Source organism: Grampus griseus (assembly GCF_964374135.1).
Source record: "Grampus griseus genome assembly, chromosome: X".
Taxonomy (NCBI): domain Eukaryota; kingdom Metazoa; phylum Chordata; class Mammalia; order Artiodactyla; family Delphinidae; genus Grampus; species Grampus griseus.
In genome coordinates this window covers 7,074,244-7,097,549 of record NC_138999.1, presented here as the reverse complement: position 1 = coordinate 7,097,549, position 23,306 = coordinate 7,074,244, and the positions used below count along the sequence as shown (strand labels likewise).

The 23,306-nt window shown below is 50.9% G+C and overlaps 2 protein-coding genes across 2 annotated transcripts in view; both read right to left on the bottom strand.

Moving 5' to 3' along the window:
• SHROOM2 (shroom family member 2) overlaps positions 1 to 23,306 on the bottom strand; it is a gene marked incomplete at its 5' end in the record, with an annotated part of 133,117 nt that overhangs the window by 46,335 nt on the left and 63,476 nt on the right. The window contains 2 exons of the mRNA XM_082680593.1: positions 1,159 to 3,406; positions 10,599 to 10,730. Of these exons, the coding sequence (XP_082536719.1) occupies positions 1,159 to 3,406; positions 10,599 to 10,730 (2,380 nt within the window). The remainder of the gene's footprint in view (positions 1 to 1,158; positions 3,407 to 10,598; positions 10,731 to 23,306) is intronic.
• The window catches only part of CLCN4 (chloride voltage-gated channel 4), a 456,505-nt gene that overhangs the window by 386,332 nt on the left and 46,867 nt on the right, over positions 1 to 23,306 (bottom strand). The window lies entirely within an intron of this gene.

Here is a 23,306-nt window from a genome sequence, read left to right as displayed (position 1 = left end):
CCGAGACCTCTGTGATCACGAACCCTTCATTGTGGGTTCGCCCTGTGAGCCCGCACCACGAAGGCAGTGACGCCGCCTGCCGTCAGCCGGCCACGGGACCCGCGAGCCCGGCTCTCCAAAGCGTCTCACCAAAAAGACTCAACAAGACCGTGCGTCCCCTTCGGCTCTGGGCAGGAAGCAGAACTCCTACGTGAGGGTCATAAACCTGTGTTGACACACTGGCCCCCAAACCCTCATCAAATCAAACCCAGCTGGTCACGGCTCCCTGCAGCGAAACCTCAAGCCCCGGGACCTGGAGTCTGGGAGCCTTGTTTCTTGACCGATCAAGCATGGAATTCTCAGCGGTCACACTGCACGGGGCATGGGCACACGGTCGCGGTGTTTGCAGGCCTTTCTGCACCAGGGGGCCACACAGAAACCTGCACCTGTCTTCACATGCGGACGTTCATTATTGTGTAACAAACTGATGGCTGGTTTTTCTTAAAAGAACCTCCATCTGATGCTGCAGGAAATCTTTTCTTTGAAATGTACAAATGCAGATGGAAGGGGGAGAAAAAGCAGAGAGAGTGGGAGAGGGAGACTGACTATGGACTTTGAGGTATAGATACAAATGTGCAGCTTTTCAGAAAGCTTCCCATCAACTTTCACCATCAAAACTCCTACTTTAAAAAAAGTGAAATAGTTTAACACACTGCATTTCCAATTACATTTGCCCCAGAACAACCTTTAAAAATATTTCACCACAAAAAGGGACTAAGAAGAAAACTAATAGCACAAGTGACATCAAGGTTGCCTTAAGCCGTGCTATAACGCGCCCCTTGTAATTTCAGAGGAGTGCTTGCCATTTTCTATCATCTCCCCCAATTTCTTCCCTTTGTATGTTAAGGGCAAGCTAATCAAAGGGAAAGACCGCTTCAGCGAGAGCTGACAATGAGGCTGGGAACTCGAGACGTGGGTGAAAACAGGGCACTCGCAATTGTCATGAGCGTATCGCCTCTGTCTCCAGGTGCTGATACTAGAAAAGCTGGTGCACGTAAACGCTCAGACAGCTGGACACAAGTCACAACGGCAATGGGCCATGATGTCCTGGGGCTGTCCTGTACGCACCTTAAGATGGGACTGCGGTGGCTCTGTCCTGGCTCCCTGCAGGACGCTTACCTGCTTGTAGAGGTCGGTCGAGGGCGACGACCGGGACCTTCCGTGGATGTACTGTGGCCTCTCGTGTTGGTCCAGACCCACGTCCAGGATGTTGTCTGCCGAGTGGTACCTCCCAGAACTCCTGGCTTCCGGGGCTTTCCTCTGTTCCCTCCACGAGGCTTGATACTCTGCAAAGGTTCCCAGCCTCTGAGGTGGGTCTGATCTCCCCACCTTTCCCTCCTTTCCGGGGCCCGCTGTCCAAGGCCTCGCTGGCTTCTCCTTGGGGAACCCACAGGGTGCCGGCCTCAGCCCCGACCGCTGGCCTAGGGGCTTGCTGGTTTCCTCAAAAAACTTCCACCTGTCGGCAAAGGTGCGCACGGTCTCGTCAGGAGGTGCGGGGCGCTGGCGCGGGCGCTCATCCCCCGCGAGCCCCACCTCGTTCATCTTCTCGGGCTCGGAGTAGGACTTCAGTTTCTGCTCGGCCGTGAAGCGCCTCCGGCCTGCGATGCGCGGAGCATGCAGCGCGCCGCCGGCGCTCGAGGGCAGCCTGGCCGGGGCTGCCTCCCAGACGCGAGGGAGGGTGTCGGGGTCCGACGGGCTGGGCTCCAGGTCGCGGCGCCTAAACGACGTGGCCCTCAGGACGCGGGCCTGCGCCTCCTTCAGGTGGTCCTTATAGGTGCTGGAGAAGGCGGCTTCCGGGGCGCCCCCTGCCGGCTGCACCCCCCAGTCGCGCGCCTCTGCCTCGGCGGTGGTCTCGTCCCCCTCCGCGGCGCCGGCCAGGGTTGCCGTGCTCCGGCTCTTCTGCAGCCTGGCTCGCCGCAGCTGGATCTCGTTCCTCAGGGTGGTGGCGAAACGGTCGCTCCTCCGCATGGGTTTGCCCGCCGGGGCCTCGGGCGGGGGCCTCTCCGGGGCGCCCTCGTAGCCGGCCTCGGGCCGGCGCGCCCCTTCCTGGGTCAGCGAGTGCAGCATGGGCGTCTGCAGGGGGCAGATCTCGCCGCCCGCGTGGCCCCACGCGAAGCCGCCTGCGACCCTCTTCACACTCGCCGTTTCCACGAGGCCGGCCGCGGGCGGTTCCTCGGCTCCCTCGCAGTGGCCCCCGGCCTCCCTGTCCGCCGGCGCCACCCTCCCCCTTTGCCAGGCGCCCGGGGGCCCCTCGAGCCGGGGCGGGTAGCAGCGGGGCTGTGCGGCCGGGGCGCCGCCCTGCGGGCCGCGTGTGGAGGTCACGCAGTAGAAGCGGCTCTGCGCGCCACCGTCCCCCTTCTGGTCGCCAGCGCTGGGCCGCCCCACCGGAGCGGGGCTGTCATCCGGGAAGCGCTCGGCAGGCGGCTGCTCCCTGAGCCACGTGGCGGCACCGGGCCCCTCGTGAAAGAAGGGGCTCTCGTCGCTGGAGTGGCGCGGGTGCTGGCACGCGGGCGAAGGTGGCGGGCAGCGCACGTCCGTGCTGGACAGGGAGGCCTGGAGCCGGCTGGGGGCCCCCGGGAGGGCCCTGGCCCCGCTGTCGCACGGCGGCCACCCGCAGTCCAGGGGGACACCCGGCGCGCAGCCCGAGCTTCCAGCTCTCCTCCCGTCGCCCAGGCGCGCTGGTCTCTGCGGCTGATCGGCCGCTTCCGGTCGCCAGTCGCTGTGGGACTGAGCGCGGGTCAGGCCCGGAGGGTGCTGCGTGGTGGCCGCCTCTGAGAATGGAGGGCCCTGGGTCTTCTCGTGGCTCTTGGTGGCCGCAAAGCTGTCACTGCGGAGAGGGGGAGGGGGCGGAGGAGGGGACGAAGAGGCCTTCTTCTTATCGGGAACATACCAGACTGGCCCAAAACTGGACCTCCCGGAAGCAGCTAGCTTGGGCTCAGGGCTGTCCTCGGGCCTGGGGCTCCTGCTGCTGTCACAGGGGACCCTGGGGGGGAAGCACCCGAGCCTCTCGTCCACACACTGAGGGTCGCCGGCAGCCAGGCCCTGCCGGTCGCTGCCTCCGGTGGAGGCCTCCCAAAGGCCTACTTTGTAGAGGATGTTCTCAGCAGAGGAGGCATCCGCCTTGGGCAGGGTGTGGTCAGGCGTGCTGGAGCTGGTGGAAAAGGAGCCGTAAGCGGAGTCCCGCTTGCTCGGGCCGCCCAGGTGGTCGATGCTGCTGTTGGACTTGGCAGCCGAGAGGCGCCCGGACGGGTAGGACTGGGCAGGCTGGTCCAGGCTGTCCACGCTCCCCAGGGAGCTGAAGTGGTCAGAGGCGCGCTGCAGATGTGTCTGCTCCCACAGGCCGCTCGACAGGTCCTGGGACGAAGAGCTAGGAAACAAGAACCACAGGCAACAGCGTGCTTTAGAGTCATGTTGCAACAAAGGGCAAGATGAGACAATGCACGTAGGAGCGGCTGGCCCTGGGCAGAAGGAGCGAGACCCCTGGGTGCGGCGCGTCTAAGTTTTCCCATTTCAAAGAGCAGCTTTCCAAGGGCAGGCTGAAAGGACCGAGTCCTACCCACACGACGCCTGTCCCCAAACAGAAAACCTTCCACGCCGCGGTACATCTCTCAGCTCCACACCCACAGGCTGGACCAGGTCCAGAGCAGGCAGCAGCAGGCAATGCCCCTGTGAACACCTTCATCCTCAATCACCGGTTAAGTGTCGCAGATAGCAAACCGCAGCCCGTGAGCTAAGGACGGCTTTTAGAGTTTTTTAATGGGGGCGGGGCGGGGCAGGGCACGGAATCAAAAGACTACTTCCTGATGCGTGAAAATGATACGAAATTCCGATTTCAGTGCTCATAACTCGAGTTTGACGGGAACTCGGTCATGGCTGTGTGCTTTGCTCCCAACGGCAGAGCTGCGCAGCTGCCGCGGACACTGGCCCACCAACCTGAGGTGTCAATCCTGTCTGGCCCCCTGCGAGACGAGTCTGTGGACCCCTGGTTGAGTGCAGGAAATGATTCATACTACAGACTGCTAACGCAAAGAAAGCCATCAAAAGAGAACGATCTTCAACTTAAAAAGGCAAGTTCAGAGATAACATGACTTTTCCAAGCCCAGATATTAAAATCACAGGCATACCTCCTTTTGAAATGACGTGTGCCTGTGATTTAATGAAAGCTCCGATGATGATTAGCATTTTTTAGCAATAAAGTATTTTAAGACTAACGTATGTACTTGTTTTTTAGACATAGTGCTACTACTGCACACTTAAAGCTCTCAATAATGAAACTATTTCTCCAGGCGTGTTAAGTGCTTTCATTAAGTCATACGAGGGAGGCAATGACCGTTCCACGCCATGTCTGCAGAGGACAGACCAGGTACCCTTCGCAGAAACGGAGCATGTTCTTCTCCATCCTCCCACCAGTATTCCTGAGGGAATTTTTCCAGGAGATTCTAAGTCCAAGCAAATATAAACAAAGCTAAGCACTTCTTCCACAGGGCGTATATGTTTCTTTAATCAAGAAACCACCAAACGGGCTTAATGAAATATAAGGCCCGCTTTTTACTTAAGTTTTACCACACGGAGGAGAATTTGGTTTTTCAAAAACACCTGGGACTCCAACTACTATAATCTCTTATGGCTTGAAATAGGTAATACTGTATTTAAGACCTATTTCCTTCGCAGCAGACCAGTATTTACTAACAGCCGAAAACTCATTTTGAAATAGTTATGTTAGCTCCACACACACACACATACAGACACACACAGTCATGCATACCACAAATATGCACACACGCAGATACACACACACACCCAGACACATACACACACACAGGTACACACACACACTCACACGTGCACTGGTGTACATACCCCACAGCCACACTACTGCTGTTACCATCATCCTTCTAACAGACCAGTGAAGACACTGGCCGCTAGCCTCAGGTGACTGGACGCTCCACGTGGCCAGGAGGAACGTCTCCAAGCCAACACACCCATGGTGCTCTCCCATGTGTGCCTTGCATTAGCCCTTCTGACCCCAAAATGTGGGCTTCAGAGAAGCCAGGTTGAGCAGCGCCCCCCCTCTTCCACCAGCTCACCATTCTAACATCCTCTGTCTCACAGTTACCAAGAAACCACCAGGCCTGGCACACGGGCTGTGAAGCCCCCTGGTCTCCCCTGTACCTCCACACAGCAACCTAGGGTTTGGGGAGAGAGTGCTGGTGTTTAACAGAATTTCCTGGGGGAGCTTTGGCCAAAACACCTGCCCAGCAATAAGTAACATGGTGGCTGTGGACACGTGGGGGACGCGGACAGCCATCCCACTCGGCTGGCCCAAAGGGATTCAGCCAGAAAGCGAAGCCTCCAGGCTCCTGATTTATCAGCTGGACAACATAAATGAGGAAGCACACTTGCCTGTCGTTTCTCTTGGTGTTTTATTTTTTGTTTTCAGGCATTATACACCTGCCTGCTCAGTGAAAAAATTTAGAGTAACGGTGTGTCCATGGCCTTTTCTCATCAGAAAAAGAACATCATTCTCAGGTCAAGAAAGATGCTGTTTAAAACACAACAAGCCAAAATCTATGGGACACAGCAAAAGCAGTCCTAAGAGGGACGTTTAGAGCAACACAAGCTTACCTCAGGAAACAAACAGCTCGAACAACCTAACCTTATACCTACAGGAACTAGAAAAAGAACAAACAAAGCCCAAAGTTAGCAGAAGAAAAGAAATCATGAAGATTGGGGCAGAAATAAATGAAATACAGACTAAAAAGCCATTAACAAAGATCAATAAAACTAAAAGCCGATTCTTTGAAAAGCTAAACAAAATCGATAAATCTTTAGCCAGGCGCGTCAAGAAAAAAAGAGGGCCCCAAATCAATAAAACCAGAAATGAAAACAGTTATAACTGATACCACAGAAACACAACCTAGAAGAAACGGACAAATTTCTAGGAAAGTACAATCTCCCAAGAGCGAACCAGAAAGTAGAAAATATGAAGAAACCAATTACCAGTAATGAAACTCGATCTAAAAAAATAACTAAATAACTCCCAACAAACAAAAGTCCAGGACCAGATGGCTTCACCTGGTGAACTAATGCCTTTCCTTCTCCAACTTTCCTAAAAATTGCAAAGGAAGGAATGCTCTGAACTCATTCTACAGGGCCAGCATCACCCTGATACAAAAACCAGACAGAGATATCACAGAAAAATAAAATTACAGGTCAGTACCACTGATGCACATAGATGAAAAGTCCTCAACAAAATAACAGCAAACTGAATCCAAAATATATATTAAAAGGATCATACACCATGATCAAGTGGAATTTATCCCAGGGATGCAAGGATGGTTCCACACCTACAAATCAACCCACGTGAGACACCACATTAACGAACTGAAGGATGAAAACCATATGATCAGCTCAAGAGATGCAGAGAAAGGTTCTGACAAAATTCAGCACCCATTATGATAACAACTCTCAACAAAGTGGGTATAGAGGGGACGTACCTCAGCATAATAGAGGCCATCTACGACAAACCCACAGCCAACATCATACTCAACGGTGAAAAGCTGAAAGCATTTCCTCTAAGATCAGGAACAAGACAAGGATGCCCGCTCTCACCGCTCTTATTCAACATACTTTTGGAAGTCTTAGCCACAGCAATCAAAGTAAAAGCAATGAAAGGAATCCAAACTGGAAAGGAAGAAGTCAAACTGCTGTCGCTGCTTGCAGATGACGTGACACTGTACAGCAAGTCCCCTACCTACGAACCTTCAGGTTGAGAACTTTCAAAGACGGCAGCACGCATTCGCCTGTCCAATCACATAAGTTAGTTCACGTGTCTGGCACATTGTCACGTGCGTGCATCCTCTACCAGTGGCTGTGCGTCTGTGTACCGTACAGTACTGTGTAGAGTACAGTAGTACAGTATCTTTATTTCAAGCGAGATCTGCAAGAGGATGATTTCATTGAACTCCTTGCTGTGTAACACGAGGAGCTTACTAATGGAGACCTGACAGAACTGGAGGCCCAGAGAAAGCACAGAGGAACAAGAGGGAGAAGTAGCTGAAGAACCAAGGAGATTCACGATGCAGGAAACGGCAGGGGATTTTCTTCATCTGAGGAGGCACTGTTAGTTTTCGAGGCACAGGACCCAAACTTAGAACGGTACACGAAGGCTGCAGCAGCCGTTCAGAATGCAATCCAGTGCTACCGTGTCATCTAGGACGAGAAGAAAAGTGCTACTACCGGGCTTCCCCGGTGGCGCAGTGGTTGAGAGTCCGCCTGCCGATGCAGGGGACGCAGGTTCATGCCCCGGTCTGGGAATATCCCACATGCCGCGGAGCGGCTGGGCCCGTGAGCCACGGCCGCTGAGCCTGCGCGTCCGGAGCCTGTGCTCCGCAACAGGAGAGGCCACGGCAGTGAGAGACCTGCGTACTGCAAAAAAAAAAAAAAAAAAAAAATAGTGCTACTACCCAGACATCACTGGATCGTTTTTTCAAGAGGGTAGATAGAACTGAATCCAGCAAGGAACCAGAACCTGTGCCAGCAACGTGAGGAGTGAGTGAAATTGCAGCTCCCCCCCTGTCTACTACTGCTGACGATCCTTCAGCTCTACACCTCCCACCTCCTCTCCCTCCGCCAGTCAGTAACTCTTCTGGCCTGTTCACTCGATGCCAGCCCCTGGATGCCAGCTATTGTACTGGACTGCTGTGCTTTTCCAGGTACTGTATTATAAGATTAAAAATGTTTTATTTTTTGTGTTTGTTTTTTCATGCATTGTTTGTGTGAAAAGTATTATAAAACTCTTACTGTACAGTACTATATAGCCGACTGTGTTAGTTGGGTACGTAGGCTAACTTTGTTGGACTTAACGAACAAACTGGACTTACAAACGTGCTCTCAGAACAGAACTCGTTCGTATGTAGGGGACTTCCTGTACATAGATAATCCTAAAGACGCCACCAAAAAACTATTAGAGCTCATCAGTGAATTTGGTCAAGTTGTAGGATACAAAATCAATACAAAAAAACGTGCTGCATACTAACAACGAACTATCTGACAGAGAAACTAAGGAAACAATCCCATTTACCACTGTATCAAAAAGAACTAAATACCTAGGAATAAATCTAACCAAGGAGGTAAAAGACCTACTCAGAAAACTGTAAGACACTGATGAAGGAAACTGAAGATGACATACACAGATGGAAACATATACCGTGTTCATGGACTGGAAGAATACTGTTAAAATGACCATACTACCCAAGGCAATCTACAGATTCAATGCAATCCCTATCAAAATACCAAGGGCATTTTTCACAAAACAAGAATAAATAATTTTAATATTTGCATGGAAACATGAAAGACCCTGAAGAGCCAAAACAATCTTGAGAAAGAAGAACAGAGCTGGAGGTATCACAATCCCTGACTTCAGACTATACCACAAAGCTACAGTCATCAAACAATATGGTACTGGCACAACAACAGACACATACAACAATGAAACAGAATAGAGAGCCCAGAAGTAAACCCACACACATATAGTCAATTAATCCATGACATAGGAGGCAAGAACATACAGTGGAGAAAAGACAGCCTCTTCAGTGAGTGGTGCTTGGAAAACTGGGCAGCTACATGTAAAAGAATGAATTAGAACACTCCCTAACACCATACACAAAAATAAACTCCAAATGGATTAAAGACCTAAATGTAAGGCCAGACACCATGAAACTCCTAGAGGAAAACATAGGCAGAACACTCTCTGATATAAACTGTAGCAATATTTTTTAGGATCTGTCTCCTAAGACAAAAGAAAGAAAAGGAAAAATACACAAATGGGACCTAATTAAAAGTAAAGGCTTTTTTTTTTTTTTTTTTTTGCGGTACACGGGCCTCTCACTGCTGTGGCCTCTCCCGTTGCGGAGCACAGGCTCCGGACGCGCAGGCTCAGCGGCCATGGCTCACGGGCCCAGCCGCTCCACAGCATGTGGGATCTTCCCGAACCGGGGCACAAACCCGTGTCCCCTGCACCGGCAGGCGGACTCTCAACCACCGCGCCACCAGGGAAGCCCTAAAGGCTTTTTAAAAAAAATAATTAATTAATTAATTATGGCTGTGTTGGGTCTTTGTTACTGCACGCAGGCTTTCTCTAGTTGCGGTGAGCAGGGGCTACTCTTCATTGTGGTACACAGGCTTCTTATTGGGGTGGCTTCTCTTGTTGTGGAGCACAGGCTCTAGGCACGTGGGCTTCAGCAGTTGTGGCTTGCGGGCTCTAGAGCGTAGGCTCAGCAGCTGTGGCACACAGGCTTAGTTGCTCCACTGCATGGGGGATCTTCCCGGACCAAGGCTCGAACCCGTGTTCCCTGCATTGGCAGGCGGATTCTTAACCACTGCGCCACCAGGGAAATCCCGAAAATTAAAGGCCTTTTTTTTTTTTCAGAGGAAAGGAAACCATCGACAAAATGAAAAGACAACCTACTGAATGGGAGAAGATATTTGCCAATGATATGACCAATGAGGGGTTAATATGCAAAATATATAAACAGCCCATCCAACTCAATATCTAAAAAAACAAACCTGATTTAAAAATGTGCAGAAGACCTGAACAGACATTTTTCCAAAGGAGACATATAGATGGCACATGGAAAGTGCTCAACATCACTAAGCAGAGAAATGCAAATCAGAACCACAATGAGGTATCACCTCACAGCTGCCAGAATGGCCGTCATCAAAAAGACAACAAATAACAACTGCTGGTGAGGACGTAGAGAAAAAGGAACACTTGTTCACTATTGGTGGGAATGTAAACTGGTGCAGCCACTGTGGAAAACGGTATGGAGGTTCCTCAAAAAACTAAAAATAGGACTACTCTATGATCTAGCAATTCCACTCCTGGGTATACACCCAAAGAAAATGAGAACACTGATTTGAAAAGATACATGCACCCCAATGTTCATATCAGCATTATTTACAAGGTGAAGATTGGTATATCTTACACACACACACACACACACACACACACACACACACACACACTGGAATACTGCTCAGCCATAAAAAAGAATGAAATTTTGCCATTTGCATCAACATGGATGGGCCTAGAGGGGTATTACGCTTAATGAACTAAGTCAGACAGAGAAAGACAAATACTGTATGATATCAGTTATATGTAGAACGTAAAAAAATAAACAAACGAATATAACAGAACAGAAGCAGACTCACAGACGTAGAGAACAAATCAGTGGTTCCCAGTAGGGAGAGGGAAGGGCGACGGGGCAAGATAGGGGTAGGGGAGGAAGGGGTATAAGCTATAAAATAAATAAGCTACAAGGATATATTGTACAGCACAGAGAACGGAGCCAATGCTTTATGATACCTTTAAATGGAGTATAAGCTATAGAAATTTTGCATCACTATGTTGTACACCGGAAATGAATATCGTACATTAACTGTACCTCAACAAAAACTAAAATAAAGTGAGAAATGCACAATAACGACAAGGCAGGGAAGTCATGAGTGTGGCAGAAAGTGAAACCAGCTTCCCATCCCGGCGGGAAAGGCGTGCCTACCTGGCGTGGTGCTGGCCTGGCCACAAGGGGCAGGAGCTGGTAGAGGGGAATGGAGATGCCGATGTCTCGGGGTGGCTGTCGGAGAACTTGGTGACGTGCCAGGAGTGTGGCCTCCAGCTCAGCTCAGTCCTCCTGAAAAAGGATGCAGATGGCTCAGGGACTTCACAGCAAGGACAACTTCAGGCGAAGAAAGGAGTGGGAGGCAGAAACGATTCCTGGGTGATTTACTGCATCGCTGTCAGGTGCTTCCCACTGCATCTGGGCACCAACGCTCTTTGTACAGGTTCGTTACCGGAGAACATCCCCGGGCGAGAATCACAGGCCCCAGAATGTGAACCAGCCCTTAGGCTTCCAAATTCATTCTAAGTAAGTACATGAATCTTGCCCATGACCCCCGCTGCCCCACCCCCAAGACACAGCAGCATCTTCTGTCTGTCCAGTGCCAGTGCAACTTTGCACAGGCCCTTAGCCTGTTTGAGGAGAAGGCACTGGGCTGCAGAAAAGCTTGAGCTGGGTCCCGTGGAGTCTTGACTGCATTTATTTATTCACTCACTTCACTAAGTGAACACAGCTATCCTGCAGTTAACGGGGACTGGTGAACATGTATTCCTCTGAGCCTCCCAGAGCGTCCGAAGTCATCTAAGGGTTCCTGTCATGGGAATCACCACGCCCTAAGACCAACAGGCTCCAGTCCATTCCTGCCAGGGCTTCTGAACGGGGCAGGAGCCTTCCCTGCCCGCCTCCACCGCCCCCACCATCCGTGGGTGGCTAATTAGGTTTTTGACCACACCTGCCCAGGTGTGAAACAGCATGTCCAGTTGGACATCCCTGCAGCCGACGTAGGAACATCACAGGGCCTCCCGGGTAAAGCTGCTGCAGGAGCACATGGCCCATGCTCGCCCCTCCTCCTCCCGCAATTTTTTTTTTTTTTTTTTTTTTGTGGTACGTGGGCCTCTCACTGCTATGGCCTCTCCCATTGCGGAGCACAGGCTCCGGACGCGCAGGCTCAGTGGCCATGGCTCACGGGCCCAGCCGCTCCGCGGCATGTGGGATCTTCCCGGACCGGGGCACAAACCCGTGTCCCCTGCATCGGCAGGCGGACTCTCAACCACTGCGCCACCAGGGAAGCCCCCTCCTGCAATTTAAGATGGATCTAGCCTCACCAGGGACACTTTGTACAGCCCAATCGAGATCGGAGAAAGGGTTCAACTGAGCCTCTAAGTACCTGATGGGATCAAACATTCTTCCAAAAGGCAAAAACATTAAAGAATATTATGCAACAACGAATATTAAAGAAAACCCAGAAAGCATTTATAACATAAACCTTCTGATGACTCAGAAACGAGGAAAAATACACGGGTGGCAAAATGTGGAATGTGTTGACTTTTTGATAGTTTCCCACGAGCTAAAGCATAAAAGAGACGAATTCATCACACCACAGAAGTAAAGGGATTGTAAAACCAAAACTGTACCTCATAAAGTTTCTCAAAATCCTCGTAAGGAAGGTTCTGGCCACGTGAATTTCATTTTCAGATGGCTTTTCCTGTGCTATAATATCCGTAACGTCTGTCATCTTCCTTTACAGGTAATTAATGAAGGAAACAAACTAGACAAACTGCAGGCAAAGGAAAAAGAGGCTTGGAAAAGAAAACGCCTTACACTTTGTGGTAACATATTTCAACTCTGTATTTGGGATGAGTGGGGAACCAGCTGGTTTACTGGGGCAGTCGAGCTCTTTGAGAAGACTAAATGTTTCTCCTCTTATTTTAAAGGATAACACAGGCAGACCTTGGAGATGTTTCGAGTTGGGTTCCAGACCACCACAATAAAGTGAACATTGTAATAAAGCTAGTCACGTGAACTTTTTGGTTTCCCAGTGCATATAAAAGCTATGTTTACACTATACTATAGTCCACCAAGTGTGCAACAGCATCATGCCTACAAAAACACAATGTACATACCTTAATTTTAAAAGACTTTATTGCTGAAAAACACTATTATCTATCCTAGTAATAATATTAGTAACATCAAAGATCACTGATCACCGTAACAAATATGATAGTGGAAAAGTCTGAAATACTGTGAGGATTACCAAACTGTGAGACACAAAGTGAGCCAGTGCTGTTGCAAAAATGCTGCCAACAGACTTGCTTGCCACAGGTTGCTACAACCTTCCATTTGTAAAACAAACAAACAGAAAACACGCAGTATCTGTGAAGCACAACACAGCAAGGTATGTCTGTACACAGATACATGCCTCTACTTCGAGGAGACATAGTCAACAGTTACGGTACTAACTGGAGCTTTAAAGAAAAAAAGGAAAACACAGTGAAAAGGGTGATACCTAGAAGCTGTAAGTGAGGAATCATGGCTCCTGGGGAGACTGAAATTTCCCTACGTATGTGGCTCTCGTCAGGTCCTCAGACTTTCCTAGAGCACAGTGAACGTATCTGGGAATCGAGGAAGGTTCAGGCAGTTTCTGTCAGCCCCTCTGATGTTTTAAAACTGGATTCTGCTGATGAAAGGAGGACATGTGGCTGATGAAAGGAGGACATGTGGCTGATGAAAGGAGGACATGGGCTGAGCGCTGGTCTCTCCATCACAAGCCCGTGACCACGCTGGGCAGGAAAGCTCTGGGGACCGAACGCTCTGGCGCCACCTAGCGTTCCCAGATGGAACAGAAATGGCAGGGGCCGATTTAAGGCGCTCGTTTCAACAGACGATGGTGCTTCTTCCCACACAAGATATGCACTCCAGGTGGCTTTAAACCACCCCGGGTCCTTGGAAGTCTGGGGCCGTGAGGGGTGCACAGGCCACAGGCTGTGCCAAAACAGGTGGGCAAGGTGCCCCGATGTGAGGGCCTCGGAGAACTCGGACCACGTGGTACCTGGTGGTACCTGGTTAGGGGTTAACCGCCCTGCCCCTCAGGGGGCCACGCATGTCGGGAGGAAAGGCACACACAGCAGGTATGCAGCGAACCACACCCGAACCTTCCTGTCCTGGCGGGCGGGACGTCTGCTATGTCTGCTACAGCTGGACCAGCCCCCCCCCCCCCCCCCCCCCCGCCACAGACATCAAACAGGAACAGAAGGGAGAGCTGTGAAAGGAACGCCCCCTCCGCAGGCCACGCAGTCAGACACAAGCCAGCTCGGCTGGGGAGACCAGCAAGGACGCCCTTTCCGAGAGGAAGAAGGACGGCACGGCTCAGCCCAGAGACATCCAAGGCCATGCTTCTGTGCAAGGCCGTGTGGTCAGCGATGCCAGGGAGGAAACAGCCGTGACCCGGCTGGGGTGCGGGTGCTGACCCCTCCTGTGCGTGCAGCTGCACGATCCTGCCAGCTCCGGAAACGCAACAGGGCTGCGTCCAAGGCACGCCCACGGGAGACTAACAGCCACTACCATGGTCACCCCGTGTACAGGGAAGAAAGCCTTTTCATTCACATGGCCACTGCTGCTCGGAAAGCTTAAAGAATAGGCATATTGTAGAAAACATGGAACATTTAAAAACTGAAATGCGATTAAGACAATAAAGGAGGATAACCCGTCATCTGAAGATGAACGGTGGGTAACGTCTCTGCATTTCTTTCCCCGTTTCAGACGGCTGAGAGCATCGTGCAGACTTGGCGGGGCCCTTTCTCTCTGCAGCCTGCCTGGTTTGGTGAGCATTGACTCTCCAGGCCACTGTCACTTTTCCAAAATGTCATTTTTAATATGGCATAATATTCCTTCCACATGAATACTGAAAAGCAATGCTGCTGACTATTAACACCGGGTTTCCTGGCTTCCAAATCAAATTATTCGCCCTAATGAGGGTTCTCTGAAACCTTTCCCAAAAGGTGCACACCAAAATTAATCTCAATTTACTTCAATTTCTAAAAATAATTTTTTATGCTAGGTAGTCTTTTTTTTTTTTGAAGGGAAGGGGTTTAGATCTCAAATATAAAAAATGCTAGGATACCAATGAAAGTTAAGAATGGATCTAGATACAGAAAATTCATTTTTAAAAAGAAATTATTAAAATAAGGGCTTCAATGAAATGTTTCTCATTCAGAGAAAGAGCAGAAGTCCCTCAAAAAAAAAAAAAAAATCACGTGAACGCCGGATTATTTTCCTAACGTTTCCAAGTGCAGCCAACAGGCGCTGCCTCAGAAAACAAACGCAGTCCGCATGTGGTCCCCACGAGCGCGCGGGGGTGGGGGGGGGGCTGACAGTACCAGGCCTGCAGGCTGGGAAGCCAAGGGGAAGGGCCTGGCGGGACACTGTGAGGGGGCGCCACAGGGTGTGTTGGCTGCAGGCGACATCCTCGGGGGAAAATAAAACCAACAGTGATGCTTGGGGCACCTTAGAAGCAAGCGTCAAGGGGGGCGGCAGTGGGGAGGGGCTTCCAGATAAAGGGAAGGCTGGAAGTTCCTCAAATGCTTCCCAGTGAGTCCTGTGGGTGATGGGGGTGAGTTCCGGGCAAGGAGCCCCCAGAAGCTTAGGGAGGGAGGGTGTGCAGAGGCCCCGAGGGACAGGCCCACAGAGGGTACAGGCCCTCGAGATACTGGGCTGGAGGAGGGCGACAACTGCAAACAGCCTTTTTATTCTTTAAAAGTGAAACACACACATAAAAAGCACCACCCTACAGACACAAAATGAAGCCTGCCCCGAGCTGCTGCTTCCTTCCTGCGCCGGTCAAGCCTCTAGAGGACAGATGCTGACCGGCCTCTCCCTCTTCCGAGCTGCCTCTACCTTCTACCACACCAGCTCCCTGCAACTCAGCTCTGGCAGCTCCTGCCTCACCCCACCGCCCTCAGCTGCTCCCAACTGCCACGGAGCGAAGCCCGGGCCAGGCGGCACTGGCATCGCTGGGACGGCTGTGTTTGCACAAGCCCTCAAGGTCATTCCGAGGCGAGCTCAGGTCTGAGACTCGCCGCTCTAGCCCCGAGATACCCTTCCTCCCTTCCCCCATCCGCTCTGCCAGCCTCTTTAGGAGGTCCCGGCATCACTGACTTAGGTCCACGTCTGTGTCTCAAAGCTGGCTCAGCCTTCAAAGGACAGCCTGACTGCTGAGCTCTGCTCCAGCCCTCCCTCCTTCTGCCAGAGCCACCACTTGTTAGAGCTTTTCCTGTCCATGCCCATCCGCCCCCTCAGCTGCCAGTGCCCCGAGGGCAGGACCTATGGGTATGACTTCAGCCGCCTGGCTGGAGCGCTTCCAATGTACATTACGTGAATGAATAAAAACAGAGGTCAGACCACTGTGTGAATGGCGGAGTTGTTTTCCCGGGCACTGATCTGACAACACGATGCTGTGGGTGGTGACATCACACTTGATAAACCGGGATAAGAGTCCAGGAGCTCCTGCCTTTATAAACGAGGCGAAAGAGGTAAAGAGGACAATTCCCAAATGACCTAAATAGCTGAAACTGATACAAGACATCAAAGCTGCATTTTAAACCAATGCCAGGGCCGTGTAGCAGCATTCACACGGGATAAAAGCATCAGGGTTCCGCCCCACGAGGCCGGGGCACCCCTTATCTGTCTCCCAGCAAGGGCAAGTGCACGCCTGTCTCGGCCTCCGGCGTTCCCCGGGTGCATGAGCAGGAAAGACCGCGTAGAAATGTCACACAATGAACGCAGGCAGAACTGGAGCAGACCCAAATGGCCTGGCTATTTTTCCATTAACTTTTGCAAAGGGGGGTGAAGGGGACTGTCTCACCCAGCACTACCCGTACTAAAAACGCTTTGTCCAAACCACCTGAGGTCACGGTGCATGTCCCCAGTTTTCAGAAAGGCACCGATGCAGCTTCTTGGCTACATTTAAACAGAATGGATTTTTCGGTAAAGACACCCCAGACACTCAAATGTGCAACCATTAACATAACTAAGTACGAGCAGCCCTAAGGATTAGCAACAGAGCAACAGAGTCTCATACGTCAGAGTATAGAAACAAAAGTACGTGAAACGTTCTCTGCCTGCCTTAATATATTAGAAACCACCAGCGCTTCCAAACTAAATTATATCAACATCACTCGCACGCCTTCTAACGAAAAACAAAATCCTAACTGTTTACCGCTCTCTACGTGGCTTAGAATCTGAAACATCTCACCTGGAGATTCAGCTGATTAAGCTGGTTAAGCCACACGCTGAATCTGCATCTGAGGAGAAGGAACCTTTCCCCAAATAACACAGTCCTGCTCTGTGTGGCTTTTTTCCTCCGATTTTATTTCATAAAAACAAGAATGGCAAACAGCCCAAACGAGTCGGCGTCTGTCCAGGATAAACCTCTGGGTCTACTCTGTTTTAAGAAGAAAATAAGCACAGGAACAAACAGGAACAAATCCCGCAAATGCTCAAAACAGACACTTTCCCCCTGAAATTTGAACAAGCCATCTCAGACCACCCTCCAAAGGCAACACCCACCAGCATCCCCAGTAAGACAGACACCCTCTGTGGGAACACACAGTTTCTGCCCCAGGAAGAGCTCTTGGGGGTGGGGGAGAGGGGGGAGAAAGGAGAGGAAGGGGGAGGAAGGAAAAGCAGGAGGGATACAACCTGCTGACGTCCCATCCATCCCTCTCCTCTTGCTGCTTCAGGAACACCTGCACTCATCAATGTTGGGGCCACGCACAGAGCCACCTGCCCTAGGACAGCTCCAAGGAGCCAGCAGCAGAGGGGAGCCCGGCACGACACTGGCTTGGTGTAGAACTCACTGCAACTCAGTGACGTCCAGAAACCCACGCACGGGGCAAGAAACTTGCTCCTAGCAGGCGTGGGTGCCGTCACTAGACCAGACACCTCCTTTCTTCAGATGTGTCGCCACGCCACCCCACGTGGCCGTCCCTTACGGCCTCCTGCAGCGAACCTCCATCCTTGGGTGTTAAACTCCTCCCGAAGGCAAGCTTGGCGGACGTAAGCAGAGTCAGGGAAGAGTTTAAGGCCTCCGGCAAAGAGGCAGGAAACATACGTCAACCCTATGCATAACGTGGCCCTGGCATAAAAACTGCTCACAGCAGCGGACGGCTCAAGAGGGCCACGAACGACGAAGTGGCAGGCGAAGTTCACTGTAGACGAGACTAAGATTACCACATACATTTGGAAGGAAGACCGAAAGAGTCATTACAAGCTATACAATAGAATTCACGGCCTGACAGTTAAGAGACGTGTTCCCTACGGTGTTTGAAATTCCATGTACGTTTTAGGAGCTGAACGTATGGTACCAACTTCCCTGTGAACGGAGGACAGTGGATGGTATCCCGGTGCTGTGCACACAGAGCTTTTAGTGAGCATTTTACGGCATCGGACGGCAACAGCCTTAACCCAGCACCGGGCGAGAAGCGTCCCCTACTTCAGCACGTCTCCCACAGCAAGGGGCTTACCGACGCCTGCGTTAATCAGGAAAAGGCCTCGAGTGACCTAGTTTCGGGTCTTAACCTTTTCCAAGCACATGTGCTTAAGCCAGTGGTATAAGCACTGCGGCCACCCAGCAAACTAGCCCGTGGCCCTCAGGGAAACACCGGCGCCGAGATTCATCCCACACCTGCCCATCAGGATCTCCAGGGAGGGGCCGACACGGGGGAAGAAAGTGCAGGCGACAAGTACACAGAGAAACAGACACAGAAGAAGAGGTTACCACATCCTCCCACACTTTCCTGCGAGCAGCACTTCCTTGGCCGAACAAAGAGGGAAGGACAGGGTGCCCGGGAGGCACGGCCAGGCTGCCCCTGCTGGTGCCCCGGTTCCGCTGACTCCCGGGCAGACGCCAGGATGCCACCTGGACATCTCAAAGGAGAACATGTGTGCACCCGGTGGGGCTTCCTGTTACCCTGCTTTGTTTCCAGCCGACACAGCTCTGGGAGGGAAGCGCTGGCTCTCAGCTGTCTGGGAAAGAAACGTGGCTGGGGAGAGACAGTGATCTGGGTCCTTGTCTCCCAAGGCATCGCGCTCGCCCAATCCCGGCTTCTAAACGATGACAAGATACACAGTGCCCATGCCCCGTGAAACCGGACGCCACCGCCTCGTGAAGTCAGCCCGCCACCACCCTCGCCTGGCCGCCGGGTGCCCTGCTCGCCGCACAGTCTGAAGCAAGACACGCACACCCAGCAGCTGTCACCAGCGGGAGGGCGTCAGGATGTGATCCACGATGCCCACTTCGTTCATAAAACCACGGGTATGTGTTTTACACCGAGGCGCGTACACGCCTCTTCCCAGAACCTCCGAGAAAAACCAAGCCTGCACTGGCCACTCTCACCCTCAGGACCCTAAGCTGTTTTCAATCTTCATCAGAAAAGCCACGCTTTCTTAAGGTGCCTGGGCTGGGCAGGGAGTTGAGGGTTCAGGCAGCTCATTTATCATTTGGTGATCCGCAGGTAGGGCAACATTTGATATTGACGTGTTGGTGGCTCAGTCTATGAATTAACTACAGAGTGCCTTCATACACTAAACACTTTTTTTTTTTAAGAGTACATGATCCAGGGCTTCCCTGGTGGCGCAGTGGTTAAGAATCCGCCTGCCAATGCAGGGGACACGGGTTCGAGCCCTGGTCTGGGAAGATCCCGCATGCTGCGGAGAAACTAAGCCTGTGCGCCACAACTACTGAGCCTGCACTCTAGAGCCCGCGAGCCACAGCTACTGAGCCCACGCGCCACAACTACTGAAGCCCGCGTGCCTAGAGCCTGTGCTCCACAACAAGAGAAGCCACCGCAATGAGAAGCCCATGCACCGCAACGAAGAGTAGCCCCAGCTCGCCGCAACTAGAGAAAACCCACGCGCAGCAACGAAGACCCAAAGCAGCCAAAAGTAAATAAATTTATATATATATATATTAAAAGAGTACATGATCCCTTTTGGAGCTCTACATATAACACTAGTTAGAAAATGCTAACTGATCTCTGAGATACAAGTCAGATTAGTGGTTGCCTAGGGATAAAGAAACACGAGAATGGTGAGATTTAGAGAGAGAAGAAAACGTCACCGATTTAAGAGAAATCATGTTAAAAGCACTCACTGGTGCCTTTGTAATAAGGTAAATGGTAAGTTAGTATGGAGTTTTTTTCTTTTTTTCTTTTTTTTTTGCAGTACGCGGGCCTCTCACCGCCGTGGCCTCTCCCGTCGCGGAGCGCAGGCTCCGGACGCGCAGGCTCAGCGGCCATGGCTCACGGGCCCAGCCGCTCCGCGGCACGTGGGATCGTCCCGGACCGGGGCACGAACCCGCGTCCCCTGCATCGGCAGGCGGACTCTCAACCACTGCGCCACCAGGGAAGCCCCATATGGAGTTTTAAAACTCCTTATTATGTGCATCTTCAGTACTTACAACCGTAATTCACCATGTGCCGGATGACATCAACAGATCCTAGTATTGACTAATTAACCATTTTGTAGAATTTTATTCACATTTCTAGGCAAAACCACCGTTTCAGACTTTTCTAATAGGCAAAAGTAATACCCACACACAGTATTAAAATTTAATCCAAAATTACCTTTAAAAAATTTAAAAACACCTAAGTTTGTTTTTAAAAGTGTGTTTGAAAAGAAAAAAACATTTGGACAAACTGCTTGGTTTGGTTTTATATTGGGTTGTATGTGTTAGTTAGAATATTAAGCGCTATCTAAACTAGATAGTCATCCTGCACACCCCTCACTTAAAGGGAAACCGGGTATGCGGATTACAAAGTGGGATTCTACACCAGGGCCCCCATCAACCCTTCACAGCCAAAGTTTGACCGGTCTCCCCACAAGTCTGTTGGATACGCAGTCAGCTCCACGGCCAACGGGCCGGGCCCCCAGGCCTTCTCTCTCCTTCTACCCCCAGTTCTCATGGTGTGTACTCCGAACAGAATTCACATCATCCGGTTTTTAGATCCTTAACTATGTTCCTCGAATTCAAAAAAAAAAAAAAAAAGTTTCTGAACACATGGAACGATGCCCAACCTCGGTCATAATGACAGAAATGCCCATTTAAACGGTAAAAAGCATCGGTCACCTATCACATCCACAAAGCCAACAAAAACAGACTTCACGATGCACGGTACTTTCTGCCTCCAAACCTCCCACGCTAGGAACGGATCAGGACGGCCTACACACACATGTATGGGGTCTCGGGTACAAAAACATCACACCGCAGCACTGTCTGCTGTACACCGGAAGCACCGTAAATGTCCGCACACAGAGAACCTGCTAGAACCACAGCAGAGGATCCAGACCGTGGAGCCGCACAGGGTCAGGAGAAATCTCGACTCAGAGCACTCACCCTGGACCAACCCCCATTTTCACGTGTAACACATAAGGAGGTACCTGTGTCTAAAAGGAAACCTAAGAGATTAGTACTGACACGGCCACTCTCCGGAGCGGCAAAATGGGAAGATGAGAGGGCTTGGGAGAAAGGCTGATGTATCCCACCCAGTTCCCGTTCCAAAGTGACTGTTGTCCCACGCCCATGGGTTACTCTGAGTACTCATAAATGCGGAATAAAAAGTCACTCTTGGAGTAACTGTAGCCGGCATTCCAACACCCACCCCTTAGGGTGATCCTGCCTGTCTTGATCACAGAGCAATAAACAGAGCCTCCTGGGGGCACCGCCCAGAACAGAGCACAGCTGACCGCTTCCTGGGGACCAAACCTCCTGCGGAGTCCTGTGAACACATCACACGGAACCCCAAAGGCCTCTCCTCTTTAAAAGTGCAACGAGGGCTTCCCTGGTGGCGCAGTGGTCGGGAGTCCGCCTGCCGATGCAGGGGACACGGGTTCGTGCCCCGGTCCGGGAAGATCCCACATGCCGCGGAGTGGCTGGGCCCGTGAGCCATGGCCGCTGAGCCTGCGCGTCCAGAGCCTGTGCTCCGCAACGGGAGAGGCCACAACAGTGATAGGCCCGTGTACCGCAAAAAAAAAAAAAAAAAAAGTGCAACAAGCTCGCCATTTTTTTTTTTCAAGCTCGCCATTTTTATCATCAGAGAAGTAATACACTTAGACTGTGCACTTAATGGATAAAATGGTAAGTTTTGTTATGTGTATTTTACCAAAATTAAAACTTTTTTTCATGGGGCCGATACAGTTCTATAACTGCTTGTATGTGTTCCACTCAACTGGACTTTGAGGGGCATCTTTCCATGTCACGAAATACTGACACCATTTTTTTCCATAAATTTATTTTATTTATTTATTTTTGGCTGTGTTGGGTCTTCGTCGCTGCACACGGGCTTTCTCAGTCCCCTCTGCGGTGTGCGGGCTTCTCATTGCAGTGGCCTCTCCCGTTGCAAAGCACGGGCTCTAGGCGTGCAGGCTTCAGTAATCGTGGCTTGCGGGCTCTAGCATGCAGGCTCAGTAGCTGTGGTGCATGGGCTGAGTTGCTCCGCGCGGCATGTGGGATTCTTCCCGGACCAGGGCTCGAACCCGTGTCCCTTGCATTGGCAGGCAGATTCTTAACCACTGTGCCACCAGGGAAGCCCACTGACACCATTTTTTAATTTTGTAGTAGCACTTGTATTCTTTTTTTTTTTTTTTTTACTTGTATTCTTTTTAAAAACTTTTATTGACGTATAGATTTATAACGTGTTCATTTCTGCTGTACAGCAGAGACTCAGTTATACACACACATATGTATTTTTTTCATATTCTATTCCATTACGGTCTGTCACAGGATGCTGACTAGAGTTCCCTGTGCTCTACAGTAGGACCTTGTTGTTTACCCATTCTACATGTAATAGTTTGCATCTGCTAATCCCAACCTCCCAATGCATCCCTCCTCCGCCCCCCACCCGCCTTTGGCAACCCCCAGTCTGTGCTCTGTGTCTGGGAGTCTGTTTCTGTTTCGTAGATAAGTTCATTTGGCTCACACCATTTATAATGGCAGCACTCTGTAGTACGGATGGTCCCTAATTCACTTCAGTCATTTCCTTTTGCTGAATATCTAGGATCCAAGAAATGAAATTCTGAGTCCAAAATAGGCCTTTTGACACATGTTGCCAAACCGCTTACCAGAAAGTCTCATCAGCATCACATCAAATAAGCACTTGTTTCCCCACATCTCAGCACCAACGGGCATTGCTATTCCATTAGATCTCGGCCAGCTGGAGAATCAAAACCTGGTTTGTAAGTAAACTTGTCGATCCCTAGTTAAACGTCTTTTTAAACACTTGTTTCCTATGTGCATTTCTCATATTAGAAACTGCCTATGAGTGTCTTTCATTCAACTTCCTACTGGGGTGCAAATTCCCTTCTTTATAGCTGTTGTTACTAAACCAACTTTATTACACACCTGCTTTTTCTTTTTTTGGACCCTAGAATAAGATCTGACATAGACCAACATTTCATTTTTACCTTGTGAGATGCAACCAGTGAAAGTATTCATGCATCCTGATTCCGTCCCCCAGGATGTGTCACTGGCTCGCTTTTATTCGCTGCTGCCTCCCCCGGGCTGGCCGATGTCACACTGACAGGTTTTACTGAATGAGCACCTCAGTGTCAGCATCCCCATGAGGCCCTCCAATGACGCCGTCCCGGTGCAGTTCAAATCAATTCGATTCAGTAAGTCCAAGCCCTTCATTTGCCCTTGCGCGTCGGGCACTGCAATAAGGAGCCGCAAACTGGCGAGACGGTTTGCTCACCGCGTCAACTAAGCCAGTGTTTTCCCAGTGCGGGGAGATGGACAGTAAGCCAACGAGCCGTCTGTGTGTTCTGGGGGCTCGGGCAGCCCCGCAAAGGAGACATTTCAGGTGGTGGTTTATAACCGCT